This window comes from Bos grunniens, chromosome 5, assembly GCF_055505025.1.
Source record: "Bos grunniens cultivar Pamir isolate PY7600 chromosome 5, Bosgru_T2T1.0, whole genome shotgun sequence".
Taxonomy (NCBI): Eukaryota; Metazoa; Chordata; class Mammalia; order Artiodactyla; family Bovidae; genus Bos; species Bos grunniens.
In genome coordinates, this window is record NC_141169.1 from 8,163,713 (window position 1) to 8,186,673 (window position 22,961).

At 36.8% G+C, this 22,961-nt stretch overlaps 1 protein-coding gene across 7 annotated transcripts in view; it reads left to right on the forward strand.

Annotated features, from left to right (window-relative positions):
- NAV3 (neuron navigator 3) overlaps positions 1-22,961 on the forward strand; it is a 902,555-nt gene that overhangs the window by 615,759 nt on the left and 263,835 nt on the right. For all 7 annotated transcript variants that reach the window (XR_015163426.1, XM_086398822.1, XM_086398818.1 and 4 more), the window contains 2 exons: positions 15,119-15,236; positions 15,869-15,921. Coding sequence is in view for 5 of the 7 variants with exons in the window: in XM_086398822.1 (XP_086254948.1) it covers positions 15,119-15,236; positions 15,869-15,921 (171 nt within the window). In the remaining 2 variants the exon portion in view is untranslated. Of the gene's footprint in view, positions 1-15,118; positions 15,237-15,868; positions 15,922-22,961 lie in introns of those variants that run through there.

Genomic DNA, 22,961 nt, shown 5'->3' on the forward strand with positions numbered 1-22,961 from the left:
CTGTTTCCATTTTTTCCCCATCTATTTGCCATGAAGTGATGTGACCAGATGCCATGATCTTAGTTTTCTGAATGTTGAGTTTTAAGCCAACTTTTTCACTCTTCTCTTTCACTTTCATCAAGAGACTCTTTAGTTCTTCTTCACTTTCTGCCATGAGGACGGTGTCACCTGCATATCTGAGGTTATTGATATTTCTCCCAGCAATCTTGATTCCAGCTTGTGCCTCTTCCAGCCCAGCGTTTCTCATGATATACTCTGCATGTAAGTTAAATAAACAGGATGACAGTATACAGCCTTGAAATACTCCTTTCCCAATTTCCAACCAGTCTTTTGTTCTATGTCCAGTTCTAGCTGTTGCTTTTTGACCTGCATACAGATTTCACAGGAGGCATCATGTGGTCTGGTATTCCCATCTCGTGAAGAATTTTCCACAGATTTTTTTGTGATCCACATGGTCAAAGGGTTTGGCGTAGTCAATAAAGCAGAAGTAGATTTTTTTCTGGAACTCCATTGCATTTTCGATGATCCAGTGGATGTTGGCAATTTGACCTCTGGTTTCTCTACCTTTTCTAAATCCAGCTTGAACATCTGGAAGTTCACAGTTAATGTACTGTTGAAGCCTGGCTTGGAGAATTTTGAGCATTACTTTGCTACTGTGTGAGATACGTGCAACTGTGTGGTAGTTTGAGCATTCTTTGTCATTGCCTTTCTTTGGGATTGGAATCAAAACTGACATTTTCCCATCTTGTGGCCACTGCTGAGTTTTCCAAATTAGCTGGCATATTGAGTGCAGCACTTTCACAGCATCATCTTTTAGGATAGCTCAACTGGAATTCCATCACCTCCACTAGCTTTATTCGTAGTGACGCTTCCTAAGGCCTACTTGGCTTCTCATTCCAGGATGTCTGGCTCTAGGTGAGTGATCTCACCATCATGGTTATCTGGGTCATGAAGATCTTTTTTATATAGTTCTTCTGTACCCGGTAGATGCTTCTTATTTATATATTTAATTTCTGGCAGTGTTTAATGATTACTCACTCATGAGGAAATTGCCCAGGATGATGGTCACACTTAAAACCTTAAGTGAAGGAGAAAGTATGACTCAAAAGCCAAAGCAATCAGTGCATTTGCAGTGCTGAAATGGATCAGTGACACGTGACTTCAAACGGATGCCAGGGAGCCTTCACAAGATTGTGGGAAATGATGATTTGGACAAAGGAGCCGGGTGGCTACAATGTCACCAGGTTTTCCTTTTGCATTACATTCTGTCTGTTCCTGCCCATCTGAGATTCTCTTTTTCCCAGTATCAATGAGGCAGGTCTTGTTTTGTTGTTTCACTTTATTGCACTTCACCAATAATCGTTTTTTTAATAAATTGTAGGTGTGTAACAACCCTGCATCAAGCTTTCCCAGTAGTATTTTTTCACTTCATGTCCCTGTGTCACATTTTGTTATTTCTTGCAATCTTTTAGCCTCTTTCATTATTACTACATTTGTTATGATAATCTGTGATCAGTGATTTTTTTCAATGTTATTGTTGAAAAAGATTGTGACTCACTGAAGGCTCAGATAGAATTTTTAGCAATAAAGTTTAAGGTATGTAAATTTTTTCCACTTAATGGCTATTGCACTTAATAAACTACAGCATAGTGTAAACGTAGCTTTTATATGCACTGGATAACAAAATTCCTCTGACCTGCTTTGTTGAGACACTTGCTTTACTGATGTAATCTAGAATGGAACCCACAATATCTTGGAGGTACGCCTATAGGGAGAGGTAATTCGATTCCAAGCTAATAATTTGTGGTATAAAGTTAAGCAGATGAACCCAGTTGTAAATGAATAGGTCAATATAATTTGTTTCAGTAAATTCAGTAAAATGCACCCCTTGACTAAGTCTTAGTCAAGACTAAGACTTTTCTTAGTCAGGGGGTGCATTTGACAGCTTCATACCAAAAACATGTCACTGGGATCCAGAGGGTTGCAAGCGTGAGATTTGAGAATATTGATGATGATTTGGTTCATCCAGCTTATGCTCAAAATAAAAGACAGTAGGTGGTCTTGGTGTACTGTAGTCTCATATAGGAAATAACTCTCCAAGAACTTGAAACACTAAGTGCAGTAATAATGGAAAGTGATATTTTAGCATGTGTATGAATTTTAATCATGTTTATTTAAGACTGGTAATCCCTTCACATGGAATATATTATTAGTAATATATGTGACATGTACCAGAAGTGTACTAATCATCATTAAAGCATTTTCCTCTTTGCAGCCAAAAAATCAGATATTTTAAACAATTAAGAAATATTTATGTTTTCTTAAGATATAAAAATGAAAACATCATGTATATATCATCTATATGGATTGCATACAGATGGCTCAAAAGACTGAAACCCAGACTCTTTTGGGTGTCTACTAAGTGGTAGACACCAATATTATAACTTCCTTGAAGCTTTAGTCTACTCCTGTCTTTTACAGTATTTTATTCTGACTCTTTGATCTGCCCATCTGATGCCTGTATTTTGTTTTAGAGAGTTTTATCAAATGTATTGTAAGCTTCAACTCTGTGTGCACCAAGTGTGAGATACTATAAAGCTGAATTCACACATCCACACATTTCTTAATGTCTTCTGGGATTAATTATAGGTCCCCCACTGGCCAGCTGGTTGATTCACTGGGTATCTTAAATTTTGCTGTCTTTGGTCTTAGAGATAACTACTGTTGTCAGAGAAAGACATTACAGTTCTGGAATGAGGCTGGAATGAGGATGGGGAAAATATACTCCTGCATTTTTGAAGGAGAAAGAACGCCAATAGAGGAAGACAGTTGCTGGAGTCTCAACTTCATGATGCATAATATTTATCTCTCATTTTCATTCTTATGCTTCCACCCTCCTGCCTGACTCATAACTCTCAGTCTGGAATTTCTCTGGTCTGTATTTCCAGGCTTTGGATGGTATGGTCTTGTCTCTGGTTCCTCCCAGCTTCCATTTGGTCTGTTGCCCACACTTTCTGAGCTGTTCTGGGGTTCTATGGGAAAACTTCCTTGTATTGCTTTGGTATCTCCCTCTGCAGATCCTGTGGGTTTGATGTTTCTTTACTTCTCTTTGCTAAGTCATGTATCACTCTTTCATCTGCTTTCCATGTTCATGTATTATATAGTCATGGAGTTAGAGTTTTTGGTTTCTGCTCTTGCTCTTTTAAGGTAGAGTTTCTAGAAAATACCAGGGTGGTGAAGTATTTATTTCACTTTGAGAAAGAAGAGTCTTACATCTTAACTTACTGTTCAGTTGCTAAGTCGTGTCCAGCTCTTTGTGACCCATTAGACTGTACACACACTCCAGGCTTCCCTTGTCCTTCACTGTCTCTCTGAGTTTGCACAAACTCATGTGTGTTGAGTCGGTGATGCCATCCAACCATCTCATCCTCTGTCACCGCCTTCTTGTCTCGCACTCAATCTTTCCAGCATTAGGGTCTTTTCCAAGGAGTCAGTTCTTCACATCAGGTGCCCAGAGCAATGGAGTTTCAGCTTCAGCATCAGTCCTTCCAATGAATATTCAAGGTTGACTTCTTTTAGGATTGACTGGTCTGATCTCTTTGCTGTCCAAGGGACACTCAAGAGTCTTCTCCAGCCCTACAGTTTGAAAGCATCAGTTCTTCGGTGCTCAGCCTTCTTTATGGTCCAACTCTACATCTGTACATGACTACTTGAAAAAGCATAGCTTTGACTGTATGGACTTTTGTCAGCAAAGTGATGTCTCTGCTTTTTGATATGCTATCTAGGTTTGTCATAGCTTTTCTTCCGAGGAGCAAATGTCTTTGAATTTCATGCCTGCACTCACTGTCCGCAGTGCTTTCAGAGCCCAAGAAAATAAAGTCTCTCACTGTCTCCCCATCTATTTGCAATGTAGTGATGGGAATGGAAGCTATGGTTTTAGTTTTATGAATGTTGAGTTTTAAGCCAGCTTTTTCACTCTTCTCTTGCACCCTCAATAAGAGGCTCTTTAGTTTCTCTTCCTTTTGTGCCATTAGAGTGGTATCATCTGCCTATCTGAGGTTGTTGATATTTCTCCCAGCAATCTTGATTCCAGCTTGTGCTTCATCCAGCCTGGCATTTCTCATAACGTGCTCTGCATATAAGTTAAATAGGCGTGGTAACGATATACAGCCTTGACATACTCCTTTCCCAATTTGGAACCAGTCCATTGTTCCATGTTCAGTTCTGTTGCTTCTTGACCTGCATATGTTTCTCAGGAGGTAGGTAAGGTGGTCTGGTATTCCCATCTCTGTGTAATTTACACAGTTTGTTGTGATCCCCACAGTGAAAGGATTTAGCATAGTCAATGAAGCAGATTTTTTTTTTTTCTGGAATTCCCTTGCTTTTTCTGTGATCAGAGGGATGTTGGCAATTTGATCTCTGGTTCCTCTGCCTTTTCTAAATACAGTTTGTACATCTGGAAGTTCTCAGTTCACATACTGTTGAAACCTGGCTTGAAGGATTTTGAGTATTACCTTGCTAGCATGTGAAATCCTCTTAAGTAATCTCCCTTTATTGTTTTTCTCTGTTCCAAATGATCCTCCATAGCTGTACCAGAGCTAGAGTTTAGAAATACAGTCATGTGTGTCAGTTTTATGTGTCCTACGTAAGAATAAGCTTTCACCTAATGTATTGACATAGCCTTCTTTGCACAGGACCCTTATCTGATTCGTGTTATCTTTTCTCTAGCTTTTCAATATGCCTCTTCCCCATGCTCTGAACAAATGGAATTATTCTGAACAAATGGATTCAGAATTCAGAATATGAAATACACCCCTGCCTCTTACTATGTTTCACTATCTTTCATCATATATATGGCATGTGCTTTTCCCTTCTCTATGCTTGTCAAAGCTCATCCTTTTAAATGGCATTCCTCAATCTTCCATCATTCTTCTAGAACCTTCATAGTTTTGGCCTTCTTTTTTATCTTTTCTTTTTTGCCATTTTTCTTTGAGCAAAGTTGCTTTTAAAAACTGGAGTAAATTGGCTTTAGAAGGAAACTTTTCTTCTCAAATCAAGTGGGAGCTATCCTGTAATTCTTAGGTAGGAAGGTAAATTACCTAATAATTTAATAATTTTGCACTTTAAAGCAGTTCCTGTCTATAGTATTTAGAATAGTTTAGTACATAGCCTGCCTAACTTAGAAACAATTCCTAGGACTTTTAAAGTAATTTGTGTGAGAGATGATGAGAAGTCAAACCAGAACAATTACATCAGCAATGGAGCTGAAGGGCAGAGGCATGAAGAAGATCGAGTTAACAGAACTGGATTAGAGATTGGATGTGAGAAAGAAAAAACAGTAAAAGGAAATTATTGGAATTTATTTTATGCTTACTTTAGAATTCACCTGCTTTCAAAGACCTTCTTCTGATTTGCTGGGTTGTTTATTCATTAATATTCATTTTTTAAGTGCTTCAACAATTTTTTATCAAGTAATGCTATTCAACTCACTAATTTATTCAACAAGTTTTTACTGAGTGACTACTGTATGCCAGGGAATAGACATACAGTAGGCACTTTGGACATAAGGTCAACAAAACTAAATAAGTCACTCTAGTAGGGAAAACTAATTAAATAATCAGTCATACAAGGGCTTACATATCAGTGATTAAAAAAGTGACCACCCTAAGAAAAAATGGCTGCTGCTGCTGCTGCTGTCGTGTCAGTGGTGTCCGACTCTGTGCGACCCCATAGACGGCAGCCCAACAGGCTCCTCTATCCCTGGGATTCTCCAGGTAAGAATACTGGAGTGGGTTGCCATTTCCTTCTCCAATGCATGAAAGTGAAAAGGGAAAGTGAAGTCGCTCAGTCATATCTGACTCTTAGCGACCCCATGGACTATAGTCCACCAGGCTCCTCCATCCATGGAATTTTCCAGGCAAGAGTACTGGAGTGGGTTGCCATTGCTTTCTCCAAAGAAAAAATGGGCAAATACACAGTTAACTCATCAAAGAAATACAGTGGCAATGAAGTTCCCCCTCAAAAATGCTGAGAGGCACTACTTCTGAATCTGGGAGGTAGCTTTTCAGAAAAGTTGGTCAACTTACATTCATCTGGAACTTTATAAGAATGCCCTGTCACACTCTTGCCAGCACTAAATATTATCATGTTTAAGTCTTTGCTAATTCTATAAGCAAAATTCACTTCAGTTCAGTTCAGTCGCTCAGTTGTGTCCGACTCTTTGCAACCCCATGAATCCCAGCACGCCAAGCCTCCCTGTCCATCACCATCTCCTGGAGTTCACTCAAACTCACATCCATCGAGTCGGTGATGCCATCCAGCCATCTCATCCTCTGTCGTCCCCTCTTCCTCCTGCCCCCAAATCCCTCCCAGCATCAGAGTCTTTTCCAATGAGTCAGCTCTTCACATGAGGTGGCCAAAGTGCTGGAGTTTCAGCTTTAGCATCATTCCTTCCAAAGAAATCCCAGGGCTGATCTCCTTCAGAATGGACTGGTTGGATTTCCTTGCAGTCCAACGGACTCTCAAGAGTCTTCTCCAACACCACAGTTCAAAAGCATCAATTCTTCGGCGCTCAGCCTTCTTCACAGTCCAACTCTCACATCCATACATGACCACTGGGAAAACCATAGCCTTGACTAGACGGACCTTTGTTGGCAAAGTAATGTCTCTGCTTTTGAATATGCTATCTAGGTTGGTCATAACTTTCCTTCCAAGGAGTAAGCGTCTTTTAATTTCATGGCTGCAGTCACCATCTGCAGTGATTTTGGAGCCCCCAAAAATAAAGTCTGACACTGTTTGCACTGTTTCCCCATCTATTTGCCATGAAGTGATGGGACCAGATGCCATGATCTTCTTTTTCTGAATGTTGAGCTTTAAGCCAACTTTTTCACTCTCCTCTTTCACTCTCATCAAGAGGCATGTGTTCATTTTATAATAGTATCTCTTTGGGACTTCCAAGATGGTGCAGTGGTAAAGAATCTGCCTTCCAATGTAGAGACGCAAGAAATGTGGGTTCAGTCCCTGGGTCAGGAAGATCTTTTGGAGAGGGAAATGGCAACCCACTCCAATATTCTTGGCTGGAAAATCCCATTGACAGAGAAGCATGGTGAGCTAGAGTCCTTGGGGTCACAAAGAGCCGGACATGACTGAGCAGGCACACTCACTCATAGCCCTCAGCATTGAGATTTCTAGAAGGTCTGCAAGAGCCATGACATTGACCTCCATGGATCATTGGTCTTATGAGTTCTGTGATAACAACTGAAGATCCAGACTGGGATAAAATTCCAAGAGGACTAAAAATAGCATGTTTTATATCTTAAAACCTTAGTAATTTTTCTAATGCTTTTGTCCAAGTTTGCCTATTGTTCAGAGATTTTTGAGTTATATATTGAGGTGTATAAAATTATAGCTTTTAAGTCTCTATTCCTATTCAGCAGGAGAAAATTGATTTTTCCCGAATCAAAGTTACTTCCAGTTTAAAGCCCAGTATTACCAGAAAAGGCCCAGTCATTTCCCGAGTCTTCTCCTTCCCTGTGCACATTTCTTTCTGAAGGGTGGTCTGGGGAGGGCTGGTGCCCAGGGTTACTTGTCCCCATGGCTCTGTGATGCCACATCTTCTGGGCCATGAGTGCCCCTCCGTGCTGCTGCCTGGTGATGGTGGAACTTATGACGCCTGTCAGACTGGACTGATCATAACCTGTGATCACATCTTTCTTACTTTTTGTCCTTTCACGTGGCAGTTCTCAGCATTCTTCCTGTCCTGATTTCAAATACTCTCTAGGATAAGTGGCTTTCCCTTAGACAATTCCATGTTGTTTTCAGGAATTGGCAAAAAGCGAAAATAAAAAAGCAGATGCTGTCCCACAGACTTGTGGTACATGTTATGCTTTGTGAGTCCTTCTTGGGTCCACACGTGACTGTGAAATTCTACCCAGACAAGCGGCCTATTAGGCCACATCTTAGCACCTTTCCTTTCTTCCACTTGTCTTGCCAGCACCAGTTCTCTTTCTGGTAAAAATACTTCCCTAGTCCACCGTTTATGGCTTATCCTTTATGTGCTGGGTACTTTGCTGATTTACATAATGCAGAAGCCTCTTATTGCCATGGAAATTCTTGGGTTTCAAAATGATTTCTACCTGCTGTGGATTTAGAGGAGCCTATTTGCCTTCTGAAAGGCAGTGATTTGAAGACACTGGAGAGTAGTGCTTATGAGAATGTCACGACTCCTTGAATGTTGGGTGACACTAATGGTATAAGTAAATGCAGGGTTAAAACTGGCTCAACTGATATTTAAAAATTATCAGACTTCACTTATAATATTTTCTAATTAAGTTATCAGTTCAGTCACTCAGTTGTGACTGACTCTTTGTGACCCCATGGACTGCAGCGTGCCAGGCTTCCCTGCCCATCACCAACTCCTGGAGTTTACTCAAACTCACATCCATTTAGTCGGTGATGCCATCAAACCATCTCACTCTCAGTTGTCCCCTTCTCCTCCTGCCTTTGATCTTTCCCAGCATCAGGGTCTTTTCCAGGGAGTCAGTTCTTCACATCAGGTGACCAAAGTATTGGAGTTTCAGCTTCAGCATCAGTCCTTCCAATGAATATTCAGAACTTTAGGTTATAGGTTAGTGTATTTCTATTAAAATAGATTCTTGACTAAAGAGTCTGTGTTTCCCAACCTACTTGTCTACATTCTTTTGATCATTTAGCACTCATTATAAATAAATTATTGTCTCTCACGGACACATGTGCAGTATATGCAATAATAAAAAGTCATAATAATTTTATTTAACTGTCAGGTTACTTAAAATACACTCATCAAATTCTGAAATTATGGTTAAAAAATTCAGGAATAGATTGCTGATACACAACAGCAGTACATTATGTTGTCAGTAGTTAAAAAGAAGTCATCATGAGCAAAAGTTTAAGACTCCATGGAGAATCAAAGTAGAACCTGTGATGTTGTTTTACTGGAACAGAACCAAAGCAATGTGATATCTATGTATTGTCTTCTATTTTTGTTTGTTTTGTGTGTTTTGCCATATTTATTTATCCATTTGCAGTTTTGTTGAGAAATAATTGATATATATATCACTCTATAAGTCTAAGGCATACAGCCTGACAGTTCGGTTATATATGCTAGTGTGTGTGCTAAGTAGCTACAGTCATGTCCGACTCTGTGTGACTCTGTGGACTAGCCTTCCAGGCTCCTCTGTCCATGGGATTCTCCACACAAGAATACTGGGTGGGTTGCCATCTCCTGCTCCTCCACGGTATCGTCCCAACCCAAGGATGAAACCCACGTCTCCTGCATTGGCAAGCGAGTTCTTTACCACTAGCACTGCCTGGGAAGCCTTTGGTTTACATACACTGTGAAATTATTATTACAGTAGGTTCAGTAACATCCATCTGCTCACATAGAGTAAAAAGAAAAAAGCAGGGAGGAGGAAGCCTTTTCTCCATATTCACACCGGCATTTCTTATCTCATCTTTTTGATAACAGCCATTCTAACAGGCATGAGGTAGTATCACATTTTGGTTTTAATTTGCATTTCCCTAATGATTGGTGATACTGAACATCTTTCCTCATACCTGTTGGCCTTCTGTATATTTTCTTTAGAGAAATGTCTATTCAGATCTTTTGCCTATTTTTAATTGGATTATTTGTATTTTTTCCTTTTGTGTTTTATGATTTTTAAAAACGTATTTTAGATATTAATTCCATCATCGCATGAGTAGTTTGCAAATATTTTTCCCATTTTATGGGTAGTCTTTTCGCTTTATTGATAGTTTCTTTTGCTGTGTCAAAGCTTTTTAGTTTGGTACAGTCCCATTTGTTCTTTTTTTAATTTTATTTTTTGAGCCTTACATGTCATATTCAAAAATTCATTCCCAAGACCCATGTCAAAAAATTGATTCCTGTGTTTATTTCTAGGAGTTTCATGGTTTCAAGGCTTAGTCCATTTTGAGTTAATTTTTGTAAAGTGGCGTAAGACATGGGTGTGGTTTCATTCTTTCACGTGTGAGTATCTAATTATCTCAGCACCATTTACTGAACTAACTGCCTTTTCTCCATTGAGTGTTCTTAGCCCTTTTGTCAAATGTTACTCGACTGTATATGCTTGGGTTATTTTTGGGTTTTCAGTTTTGTTCCATTGGTCTATTTATTGGTTTTTGTGCCCCTATCATATTCTTTTGATGACCATAGCTTTATGGTATGGCTTGAAATCAGGAATATTGCCTTCTCTCTGACCCTATTGTTTTATAATTTAAAAACAAGCATTGTAAAAGAAATATTTTAGTGAATGTGCTGCTGAAGAGAACACTGTAAAAGAAAAATTATAGGATCAATACTTAAGAGATTATTATAACTTACAGCAATTTTCCTTCATTAGTTAGGTTATCTACATTTGGGTAGACAGCTAATATTTAAGGATTTGACAGTGATACTGATGATTTATGTTAATAAACTAATTACAATTAACATAAATGTATTTTATATTGAAATATGAACTACTAACACTATTTGATATTTAATACATATTCAGTAAGTGAAAGGCCATGTTCCAAGAGTACAAATTTATTCAATCCTCACAATAATTCCATTAGTAGATAATACTATTATTACCATTTTATAGGTGAGAAAAATCTGATACTGAGAGAAAGTAAATGTTCAGTCAGTATCCACATGGATATTAAATGGCAGAGCAGAAATTTCAGCCCTGTAGATTGTTCCTTAAAGAATACCTGCTGTTGCATACAGGCCCTAAAACACATGCTGATAAATACAAAGCATAAAATATGCCATGGTGCATTTAATTCTATTATTTTAACTTACTGTGAATGAATAATTAGACATACAAATGTGCTAGAGTTTCTAAGTAGCACTTTGGTAAGTGTAATCTCATTAATTCTTCTGAATTAACTGAAATATAATTACTACATGAGATGACATTTATATTCATAACATTGCAGTTAAAATGGTTGAGCAAAGTTGGCTTAAGATGCTTAAAGGTAAATGCTATTTAAAGTTTTGGTCAGAACCTTGATGACTTAAATACTCAGTGATTCTGCTATAGAAAATACAAAATATTGATTTATGAGTGATTTGATGTTATTTTCAATTATATTGGTTTCTTCACACACACACAAACTAACCCTCTAATTTGTAGTATAATCCTACAAAATATGTTACCACACATTTTACTCATTCAACTGAGGTTAAAAGGTTAAATAATGTGATTATTTTAGTGGAAATTAACCAAGGGCAACTTTGGAGCTCAGATCCAAAATCTGGTCATGATTTCACCATTCTGTTCAAATAAATTCTGTATTTATTTGAACAACAGATTTTAATGATGGTTGACAAGGTTGTTAGTATCTTCTCTCATCAGATTATTACAGTAAGTTTATTGATGATTTTTAAACACATTTATTGGAGAAGGCAATGGCACCCCACTCCAGTACTCTTGCCTGGAAAATCCCATGGACGGAGGAGCCTGGTGGGCTACAGTCCATGGGGTCGCGAAGAGTCAGACACGACTGAGCGACTTCACTTTCCCTTTTCACTTTCATGTATTGGAGAAGGAAATGGCAACCCACTCCAGTGTTCTTGCCTGGAGAATCCCAGGGACGGGGGAGTCTGGTGGGTTGCCGTCTATGGGGTTGCACAGAGTCGGACACCACTGACGCGACTTAGCAGCAGCAGCAGCAAACACATTTATATATCACGTGTCCTTTGCTTGAAGATTGTCTTCTTAAAGACACACTTCCTATTTCCACTTTTTTAAATGTAAGTTTTTATTTATTAAAGATAAGAAACTATAAGCTTATATTTAATATTTAAAATGTATAGAAGTTTCTAGGTAATTGTTTTATATTTCATCATCTATATTATAACCCTTTGGAAAACACTGATTTATTTGAATCAAGTATCCTCTACACATGTCTATTAGAAGGACTAAGTAAAATACACAGGAACTAATTTTCAAGTTTATTTATTTAGTCTGAATATATTTTTCTGATTGCCGCTAAGTCAGAGTTATTGTCTGAGCAAAGTTTCACATGTTGGAGATGCTGGACAAGTCAAAGCACTTGGGCTTGGGATTCCTCTAGAAGAAATCCTGGACCAAGTGAAAAAATGTTTCTTGAGCTCAGAGGCTTTCTCAACAAGGTCTTGAAGCCAACCAGCTGACTTCCCATCTGTTTTCTCACCTACGTCCTAGAGGGCTTTGGATAGAGGATAAGGCACTGTTAGCATGCATTCGGAGAATAAAAGTATTATTGTTTTTACTTTTAACGTGTACCATTTTATATATATTTGAATAAATATTAAATAAGCATAATTTCTGTAATTTAATGCCTTCATAAAAAAAAAAAAAATCCATGCAGTATGAGCTTTGTTGGAGGTGGTGTAATGATGGAGGCATTCACTGCAGGTCTGGATGAGAACATTGCAGCCTCAAAATTGGACACATTCCTCAGGGTTTGGATGGGGGACAGATCTGTGGCCTCAGTGAATTAGACAGCAGGAGTCAGAGATGTGACGAGTGTAAGAAAGCAAGGAATACGGTTTCTCCAGTCTTCGACTGCCAGTACTTCCACATTTTTTAACCTTTGAGCAATGATAACGTCAACAAATATTTGTTGGAAAGCCACCATAGCAAATAACATTTAGATGCCATAAAATAATAATAGTAGGCCTTTTTTTCAGGATCAACTCTGTGACAGGTCCTTTACAAGTTAAATCTTATTAGTCCTGACATAATACTGTAAGTATTATATCATCCTTAGTTTGAAGATAAGGAATCAGGTTTAGAAAATATAAGTAATTTGTTCAAGGTCCCAGGGGGAAGCAAATAGTCTGCTGGGCCTCCAAGCTATATCTGCTTGAGTCCAGAACTCATATTCTTCATCATTGTGGATCCTTTAGAGTCAGTTAACTGGTCCTTATAAATAACTCGCTGCCTCGGGCATAGGCACAAATAAAGTCTGGCTCACACTGAAGTTTCTACTAGACACCAAGTGATTAATGCTATTGTTTGATTGATGTGTAGGTAAAGGGAAAGCGCTCAATTTTTTAAGATTATGAACAGTGTAAATCTTATAAAATTAAAATTTTGCCATAACACAAGTAGAATAAAATCTTAATTGGGGAAGATGATCAACAAATAAAAATGTCAATCTAGAAATTGTGCTTGTTTTCTAATTAAGGAGACAGTTGTGCAAGTGATTTTTCTTACACTCTAATGATCTTCAGTATAAAGAAGATAATGAATGTGAAGAAAGAAGATGTAGTGTTGCCATTATATATGTTTTTCTTACACAGTAGGATATACCTCAAATTACTGATATCTTTCAGAACACATTCTACCAGTACATATGCATTAAGATGCCACCTTATATTTTCTAAAATAAACACACATTTTCTTTTGTGTTATATTTTGAAATGTTTATACCTAGGATCCATTATAAAGCACTTGGCAGCCCCATTTTTAGATTTTGGTCCTGTAAAAAATACCAGTATAGGTATATGCCAAGACACATTTATAAGATGTCTCTTACAAATTTAGAAGCAATAGAAATATTTTTAAACACAGTAAGTATCTTTTGTTAGGGGGGATTGATACTATGTATAACATAACATCAAAAATAGTGATAAATTTTTGTAAAAAGGTTTTAGAAGTATTATTAAAATATTGTTACATGAAAACCTGAAAATGCAGAGTGGTAGGTAAAACTGAGCTACATTTGGTTACGCATTCTGTCATGAGTGTGTATGTGATGTGTAATATGAAGTCATGTGGTGAAGTGTGTGGGTGTAGAAAACATTCTAGAACTATTCATATCAAGTTATTCAAAAGTGGGTGGGGTTGCAAGTTGTGGGAAACTTTTTTTGGTCCAGTTTTTACACTTCTGTTTTATTTTATTTTTATAAAAACGTGTATTAATTTTGTTAGAAATTTTTTTTTCTTTTTCTGCAGTTTGCCTGGGTCTCAGTGCTCGTGACCACAAGGCACAACTTACCTTTCCAGTCTGATTTGTCCTAATTTCAGGCATCCTGCCTTAATTACGTGATTTTCAGCTGTGCGCTTGATTCCTTTGCTCCTGTGCCTCTCTGTGTCTTGTACCCTCTGGGGGAAAGCCCTTCCCTTCACTTCCCCTCTTCAGGTTCTTTTATGTTTCCAGTTCTACTTCCAGTGCTTCTTCCATAACACATTTTTATATTTCTCGGTTATTTGTCCTTTTCTATTCTTATTTCAAGTTTTCATTCTTCTATCACATCATGTTATGGTCTGCCTTGTAAGTGTACTAATATGTCCATGTGAGTCTCTCATGAAACTGAAGTTTTATCCCTATAATTAGATTATATTACATCAGTAAGTGCCTATAACATTTGAAAGATTAGTAACATTTTATTATTTTTGTGAAGTTTTTGAACAGTTTCAATTTTTTCCTCTATCATAATCTGTTATTGGAGAGACACTTCTTCTTTATATAGATAACCAAGCTTAGAGTTCATAATCTGTACCTCAATTCTATATTAATTACAATTTCTATATAATAGCTGCTTTTTAAACTTCCTCTATTCTCTTATAAAAACACATTACGAGAAGCTGAAATGGGATTTGACAATTCAAATAAAACAGCTTAGGCATCTGCAATTATTTCATAAAATGATGCCAAAATATTATCACATGTAGTATTTCACATGACAGATTTAATAAAGTCTGCTCAGAGAAACACACGTTTTTATAGTGAGATTCCTGTGTAAGTCAATCCAGGTGGCTCCCTTTTATAAGGACAGACAGGATTATTTTCAGTATGATGGAACCAGAGGCAAGAGAGTACAAACTGAAACTGATTTTCGAACAGGAGCTTCCTCAGTAGTCATCCAGGAAGGGAGTTTTGCTCTGTCACAAGTGACTAGTCCCTGGTTTTGAAAAAGAGTGAACTTAAAAGTTATTTTACAACTATTTCCTTTTGAGCTATGACTTCTTAAGCTGGAATGTGATCCAGAATAACATCCCTCTGTATCCAACATTTGTCTTGAGCATTTTTATTGCCTCTCTTTTCCCTCATCTCATCTCACTTCTTCCCTCCCTCTGTTCAACAGATTTACACAGACTGGGCCAACCACTACCTAGCAAAATCGGGCCACAAGCGGCTGATCAAGGATTTGCAGCAAGACATTGCAGATGGAGTACTGCTCGCAGAAATCATCCAGATCATTGGTAAGACCTACCCTCTGGAAAAACAAAACAAAACTTGAAAGTCTCTGCCCCCACCTACTTTGGGTAAAATACAATTTAAGTCGAATGCTTAGAAACTTGGTCCATGTGTCTGTGAGATTAATGTAGCTCTCCCTGTGATTTAATTAAAATGTTTATGTGAGGATGTTTGAAAAAGGCAGTTTGGCCATACTTGTAAATGGCTAGAGCTGTATCTTTACATACACTGAATTGTCAGAAATGAACGCTTCATTAAACCATATGTCTCCCATGTGTGCTTTTCGTTAGCTGGAGCAACTCATACACTCTGAGATTCCTTGAAACTGTATCCTGATCCAGCAGGGACAATTGTGAAAGGTTTCATGTCAGCAGTCATTTGGCACAAGCTGAGGAATTAACGGCAACTTCCTTCTCAGTCACTTTTTTTTTTTTTGCCTGATTCCTGCATATGGACTTGGCGGCTGCTAACAAGTGTGTCCTGTACACAGCTTAGGAGACAAAGTGAATGTAGCAGCAGCGTTTTGCTTGTGGTTTTTTTTTTTTTTTTTTTCTTAGTCTCTTGTGTGTGTGTTTCACTTCATGGCTTAAGCATGTCGTTCTTTTTTTCTCTCTTTTATTTTATTTCTTGGCTTTAGCAAATGAAAAAGTTGAAGATATCAATGGATGTCCTAGGAGTCAGTCTCAGATGGTAAGAATCATGTTTATTCTAAATATAATGCCTGTCTTCACTTCCAGAGTTAACTGCATTTATAAATGGACTAGAAATTTCTTTTGCATATGTTCCTGCTTATTCAAGAAACCATTTGATTGTATTCTATCATGTATGTATATCTCTTTGGGTGCAATTTAGGAAAAAGTGATAGCATCAATATGTTTGAATATGTATGACTTTTGAAAAAGCAGTCTCCAGGTGTTTTATCAGATCCTTGACATTTTTTTGTGTTCTGGTGTCTGAATAATTTCACTAGTGGCAGGAAATCCCATTTCCAGTTTTAAGGGGAGCCTTTTTGTCTGAACAACTGATTTGAAGAACAGAAGTTGTCATGTGCATTTTAAAAATATATAAATAGTATTTTCTTTGCTCATAACAAAGTCCAGTATAAACATATGGACTCTTCAGCACTCTTGGAAATGACTCTATAAAGGCAGGCTGCTGGTTTTGCTGAGCAGGGACTAACTAGGGGATATGATTCATAGCTTTTTCCAGAAAGTAGCTGATCTAGAGATCTGTATCTCACCCAGCCCTCTCTTATCTTTACTAGTTGGTAAAGGGTAGAGTTTTGTAATAAAACAATAGATTGATAAACTACTGAGATTAGAAGCCCACCCCTTTATTAATTAAATAACCACAATTTAATTTTATAGGACAACCTGAAGCCAAAATGCCTTAGTTGAAGTTACGTCAGCAGATATAATTAGGAGTGACAGCCAAAATTCAGAAGATGAGGTTTTTCCAAAACTCTTTTTAGCATAGAATAGACCTTTAAAATAAAAATAATGAGTTCTTAATTGACAGCAATACAAAGAATGAAAAGAAATGATAAACTTTTTGACCTGCTGACCTGATATTGGTAATGTCAGAAAACTGAAATCCAAAATCATAAAAAAATAATTTAGTTTTAAAGAGTGATTAACTAGCATGTCTAGTGTGTGTGTGTGTTTAAGCACACACTAAGGACCTATTACAATGTCGTGAACTCTCTGTCGCTGTTGTGGAAAAAAAAAAAATCACTATAAAGAAAGATTCTCTGTAAAACACTTTAGTTTGAGGGAAAGTTCCTGATCTAATTACTCTGGGCACAAAGATGACTCTATAAAAATTAATTATGGTTGTTTCCTGAAGTTTTACTGGAAGTGATTATAATACCTTTGGGCCCTGCTGCAGTGAAAGCTCCTTGATGTTGGCAAAGACATGTAACTTCTCTGACCTTCTGCTTTCTCATCTGTAAAATAAACCCTAATTATCATATGATAATAACATATAACTGTGGACATTCTTTACCACCTAAACTGACATGGAAATGCAGAATAGTACTGCTACTAACTTTATAAAGGGCACATTCATTAATTAATACCTGTTAAAAACTTTGTAAGGTTTCTTATAAAAGCACCATAGTCCCTGAATATCACATTATGTTTCTCAAACCCAACACTATTGGTTTTACTTTCCTTATTTCAGTCATCAAGAGATGTTGGATACTAAAATTCTTATCTTCACTGCTGTCATTCCAACTTGATTCTGATAACAGTTCAGTGAATAGCCAAGCTATTGCTTCATGATAGATAATAAACGAAACTCCAAAGCTCATAACTATAGACAGAGATGCAGTCCTTGGATATTCATCTGAAACATCTGTGCCTAAGATTCTACAAATATGAAAATATCTCATAAGGTTCTCTTAATTTTATTACTTCCTGCTCCTTTAGCCCTCAAATGTCATATAACATCTAGTATACAATGTTATGTTGATATTTCTGCTTCTGATGAAAAAAAAAGAACACAGAAAAACCAAAACCTGAGAAATGCATGTTATAAAATAGGTGTTTTTTTCCAGCCAAAAGTTTTAGTCAGAATTACACTGAAATATGAGTAACAATGACTTGTAACCTCATTTTTATTTTTTTGTGGTTGAATTTTTAACCTGAAATTGGCATGGCTTCCCTGTGGTGATTCACAAGAATACATGTGACACAAATGTAACTTTTTTGGTTGAATCATTTTTGCCTCTATTCTTAAAAATTGGCACTGGTAACATGTTATTAATGAATAAAATTCTAGATTTTAGCCGAGATAAGAAAGTAGAGGAAATAGAATTATGATAGCGTGACTAGGTTTATAAAGTTGATATTTCTGTCCCAAACAGGATGTGGCCTGCTTCTTTTTTTGTGTAACAGCCAAGCAATGCTGCATTAGTAACAGTGAGCACTGTCCTTCCTCATAGAACTACTTGTCCAATTCTTTATATATATATAAAGGATTGTTCATGGCCTTTGGGTTGGCATTCACGTTTGATAACAAAAGGTAAGGTAAAACTAGGTCTGCTACTATTTCTAGTTACAAAGTGGTTTTTTTTTTCTTTTTTAATTTTAAACTTGATAACCTTTTTTTTTTTTTTTTTTTTTTTTAGCAGTTAGTTGCTCAGTCATGTCTGACTCCTTGCAAAACCACGGACTATACAGTCCATGAAATTCTCTAGGCCAGAATACTGGAGTGGGTACCCTTTCCCCTCTCCAGGAGATCTTCCCAACGCAGGAATCTAATCCAGGTCCCCCACATTGCAGGCAGATTCTTTACCAGCTGAGCCACAAGGGAGACCTTTACTGGATTATTTTACGCCTTTATGAATAGATGTTCTCTTGTAGTATGAATCTATAGGAAATCGATGAACAGCCAGATGTTCATATTTGGGTGAGATTAACTGAGCTCATAAGGCCCAGATATAAGGACACTTGAGAATCAGAAACAAATATTCAGATAAGTAATAACGACAGTGTTACATAGGGAAGAACAAAAGGAATGTGGAGGGAGTGAGCTTGGTGTGTTCCAGAAACAGAAGACCATGTGGTTTGGGCACAGTGAGAGGTGTTCAGAGGGGAAGATGGAAGCCTAATTATGTGGAAGCAAAGGAAGGTCCACTGTGTTACTCTATTGATTGAGGAGCCTTTAGAAAACTTTTAAAGCTGGACCATGTTATGATCTGATGTAAATATTTAAAAAGATCACCCCAGGTGCTTTCTGAGAATTGTATAGTCCTTAAGTGTTGACTTTCAGTTGGGTGTGGGAGATGAAAAATGTAGGGACTATGCAGTACTCCCCAATTTTTTGGCCTGAATGAGTAAATAGTTACCATTAAATAAGATGGTTATTATGGAGGGAGAAAACAGGTTAAAAGGTGAACGGGGGGAGATGACAAATTCAGATTTTCACTAATATAATTTGATGTATCCATTGGAACGTGAAGTGCAGGTGACTGGAGGCAATTAGGCATGTGTTTCCAAATCGGAAGTAAGGCATTGGTGAGAATGTACTTGTGTGTAGGCACTGATTGAAGTGGACAAGGGTGAGATCTCTAGGAGATCTGTGTGAGTCAGATAGGAAGAAAGCTGAGGTTCTCACCTTGCGGTACACCAGCATGTATGTGACGAGGAGAGGTGTAGGAGTCAGAAGAGGGTGAAAAGAGTGGTGAGAAAGTGAGCCCGTCATTGAGAGGTACACTCAACATGTGTGGATTGTTAATCATTAGGGTAGCTATGGTAGCTTAAGCTATAGTGCATACTTGGGTTAGCCTAGTGGGACAGGGAAAAGTGAAATGAGGGAAATGTGATGGATACTGTCCAGGGCTACATGAAAATAGGTAGGTATACCAAAGGTGAACACTTAGTTCTAGTAATTAGACAGGCATTAATGACCTCCAAGTAAACATCTTCTGTAAGAGTGATCATGTGTTCAGGAGTGGCTGAGAGGGGCAGACAGCCACTGAGTGTTTAATATTTTTCTAGGATTTTCCTGTTGAAGGGGAAACATGGTTTGAGAGGAAGGCAGGGTGAGGGGAGTTTTTGCAAGGGGGAAGTAGAGAAGGAGGAAGCAGGAAGGAGAGGGGAGGGAGATTCCGGGGACATGCCGGATCCTCAAGGAAGTGGCAGAGGAGGAAATTTGAAGTCTGGGTGGAAGATTTAATGTTGGAAAACAATGGGAATACATTTTCGTTTATGTCATGTCATAAGGGAATATGATCGCATGAAGAGGTATTTGTTAATGGATTACATAGAAATTAAAGAAATTCAAATAAATGTAATGATTTCAGATTATTAGATAATATTAATGTGCTCTTTTCCATGTCATTCTGTAATGATTAACTATAATATAAAAAATTGATTATAGTATTTTATAACATACAATTCAACAATAATTCTTTCAAATATCATTGACTAAAGAGCAGATATTTGGACAATATGAACTTGTCTTTACAGCAGTTTATTAGCATGATTATTGAGAGGTTCCAATTCATATTTATTGTTTCAACTGTTATCTATTGCTATATCTTTCTTTAATAAGCTTAAGACTAAATTCGTCCTGCGGGGGGCGGGAAACAGAGCTAAGTTTGCAGAAGCTTATTCAATACTATATTTAACCTCATCCAAAGATGAAGTTACTAATATGGATGGCACCTGTTAAGTAATTTCTAGGTGGGTGGTATCAGGATTCAAAATATATGCTGCATGCCACAACTTTGGTGAGATTACATGAGGAAATAAATTAGTCAACTATAAATACCAGGAATGTCCAGAATGCCCAGCAGATTAAAAATAGCAGAAAAAAAATGCCCAACATGTATTTGAAATGCAGAGGCACAAGTGCAAGGTTCGTAGACAAAAATGAAAGACATATAGGGGAAAAGTTGTTTGGAAAACAAAATTTTCTTTATTTTAAAATAGCCCATTAGAGCACTTGGCCAGTTAGCTCCGTTGGTTAGAGTAGAACACTAATAAAATAGACCATGGTATTTAACAATCTTCATAAATGCATGGAGAGATTAGGAAATTTGATTATGTGCAATAGTTGCAAACCAAGAATTAGATTATGGGGCAGAACTGAGAATCTGGCAAATGCAGTTCCCAGCTTGTCCTTCCTGTTTTCTGGCTCATCCCTTCACCTCACTCTAGTAGCTCAATTGTTTTCTTAGCCACAACCTTCTACCTTCTTTCCTATCTTATTGTATTGCTTGAAACTTGCTGATATGAGGATTTTTGTAACGCTTGTGCCTCTTACAATTTTCTGTTCCTAGATGAAATAATAGGTTTTAGTCTTCCCTTAATTCTGTGAATCCATGTCCTACAGAGTTGTGGCTGCCACAATAATTACTGTATTTCACAGGCATCTTTGTTCCATTTCTATAGTTTACAGGAATCCAGACAGGGAAGCTATTCTTGATAGAAAAATTATTCTGTTGTTTTATCTGTATGCTGCCCTTTCAAGTTTTAATTCTTCCAGCCACTGCTTGTTATTGCTGCCCTTTTAAAGGATCTATTTAGGTAAGATAAGATGAGGTTTCTAACCAAATAGGGAAAAGATAAAATATTGGAATGCTCTAAAGATTTAATAAAATCTTATAAATGGCACACTGCAGGATTCTAGCACTATGACTCAGAGGAGTGGAATATTGCTAAGTTAGTCCATTCGCATGACCCCCTGCCATTTTGAAACTGTTCATCTTCTGGAATGTCTAGAAAAAGATAGCTTAATGAAGACAAATGTTTTCCTACAAATAGAGCTCTGATCTCTAAAGAACCATTAACTAAATATCTACTTTGTAGTTTGCTTAACAGTTTCATTATTTTTATTTAGGCTCACACTTCAGAAGATTAAGCATAAACTACAAGTATTAGGAAATTTATATTAAATTATTGATCCAATTTATTTATATTATTAATATAAACCACCCTGATGATTTTTAAAGCTGAGTTTGTCTCTAGAAGTTGTTCAGTATACTCATATGTAAAGTTTGAATGAAAAAATTGAAGTAAAATGGGGACATTGAGAGTGTGTCATGTTTAAAGGACAGTGATCACTGGAGTTCTAATTCTGATTAGAGGAGTCAGGAAAAAAGTCCATAAATATTCAAAGTCTTCACTAATTTCTATAGTGAGGAAATCAGACTGATAAACTCTGAAATCCATTGGAATGCTGATGTGCTATACTGATTTAATAAAATAGCAAAGACCATGCTTTCTGTTCAGTATTTCTTCTTAGAGATGTACTTGGGTTTTCAATCTTTATAACTTTTTAAAACAGCATCCATAGTAAGGTAAAAAAGATATTTCCTAAGATGTATTAAGTCTAATTTACAATGAAAAACAATACTGTTATGAACGTTACCTAGTCTGCCATTCAGAAATCAAGTAAATGCTGAAAATATAAGAATGCTTTTCTGTATTAACTATAATATAGAGTAAATAGTGTAAATGTTTTTCTTATAAGTGTCAATATTATAATTGGTTTGTGTCATTAGTAGGACAAATGGAAATTAAAGTTAAGTAGCTAATTTTGAATTGGATACCAGATATCCACATACAATTTTTTTCTTTCTTTTTGAAGATAGGATGTACCTTATTTCTGTTTTTACAGGTAGTTATTAAGCTTTATATCTGTATGGAGAAAACAACTGCAAATGTACTTTGTATTTCTGCTGTACATTTGAATATCGACCACTTTCTTAAATATTTAGAATGTTCTTATCCCTAATAGTTTGACTTAAAATACTGTACGATGTTTCCCAGTGATAAGCCACTATCCCGGTTAACATGAAATACAGTCACACCTAATATTAGAAAACATATTTTGTAGCAATCCTTTCATAACTTTAGCTTTTATCACCTTAAATGGTCTAATTTTTAAAAAGAACCTACTGCTCCATCTTTTTCAATTCCCTTTTTAATATTTATAGATAATTACCACTTTCAATACTCAGTAGTGAAAAAAAATATGAAAAAAGAGAAAATTTTAAAATCCTAGCTTGGAAAACAATATACTAAGATATGAGATCATTTTAACTATGACCTGTGGTATTCATAGCTTAACAACCTATAAGTAAAAATACTTCCATCGGGCAGAAAAACAAAATGAAATGGGAGAAACTTTTTCATTTGACCTCAGTATGTTCAGTTGAGAAGTTTATATTTGATAAGATAAATTACTTGAAAATCAGCAGATGTACCAAATCTCCTTTA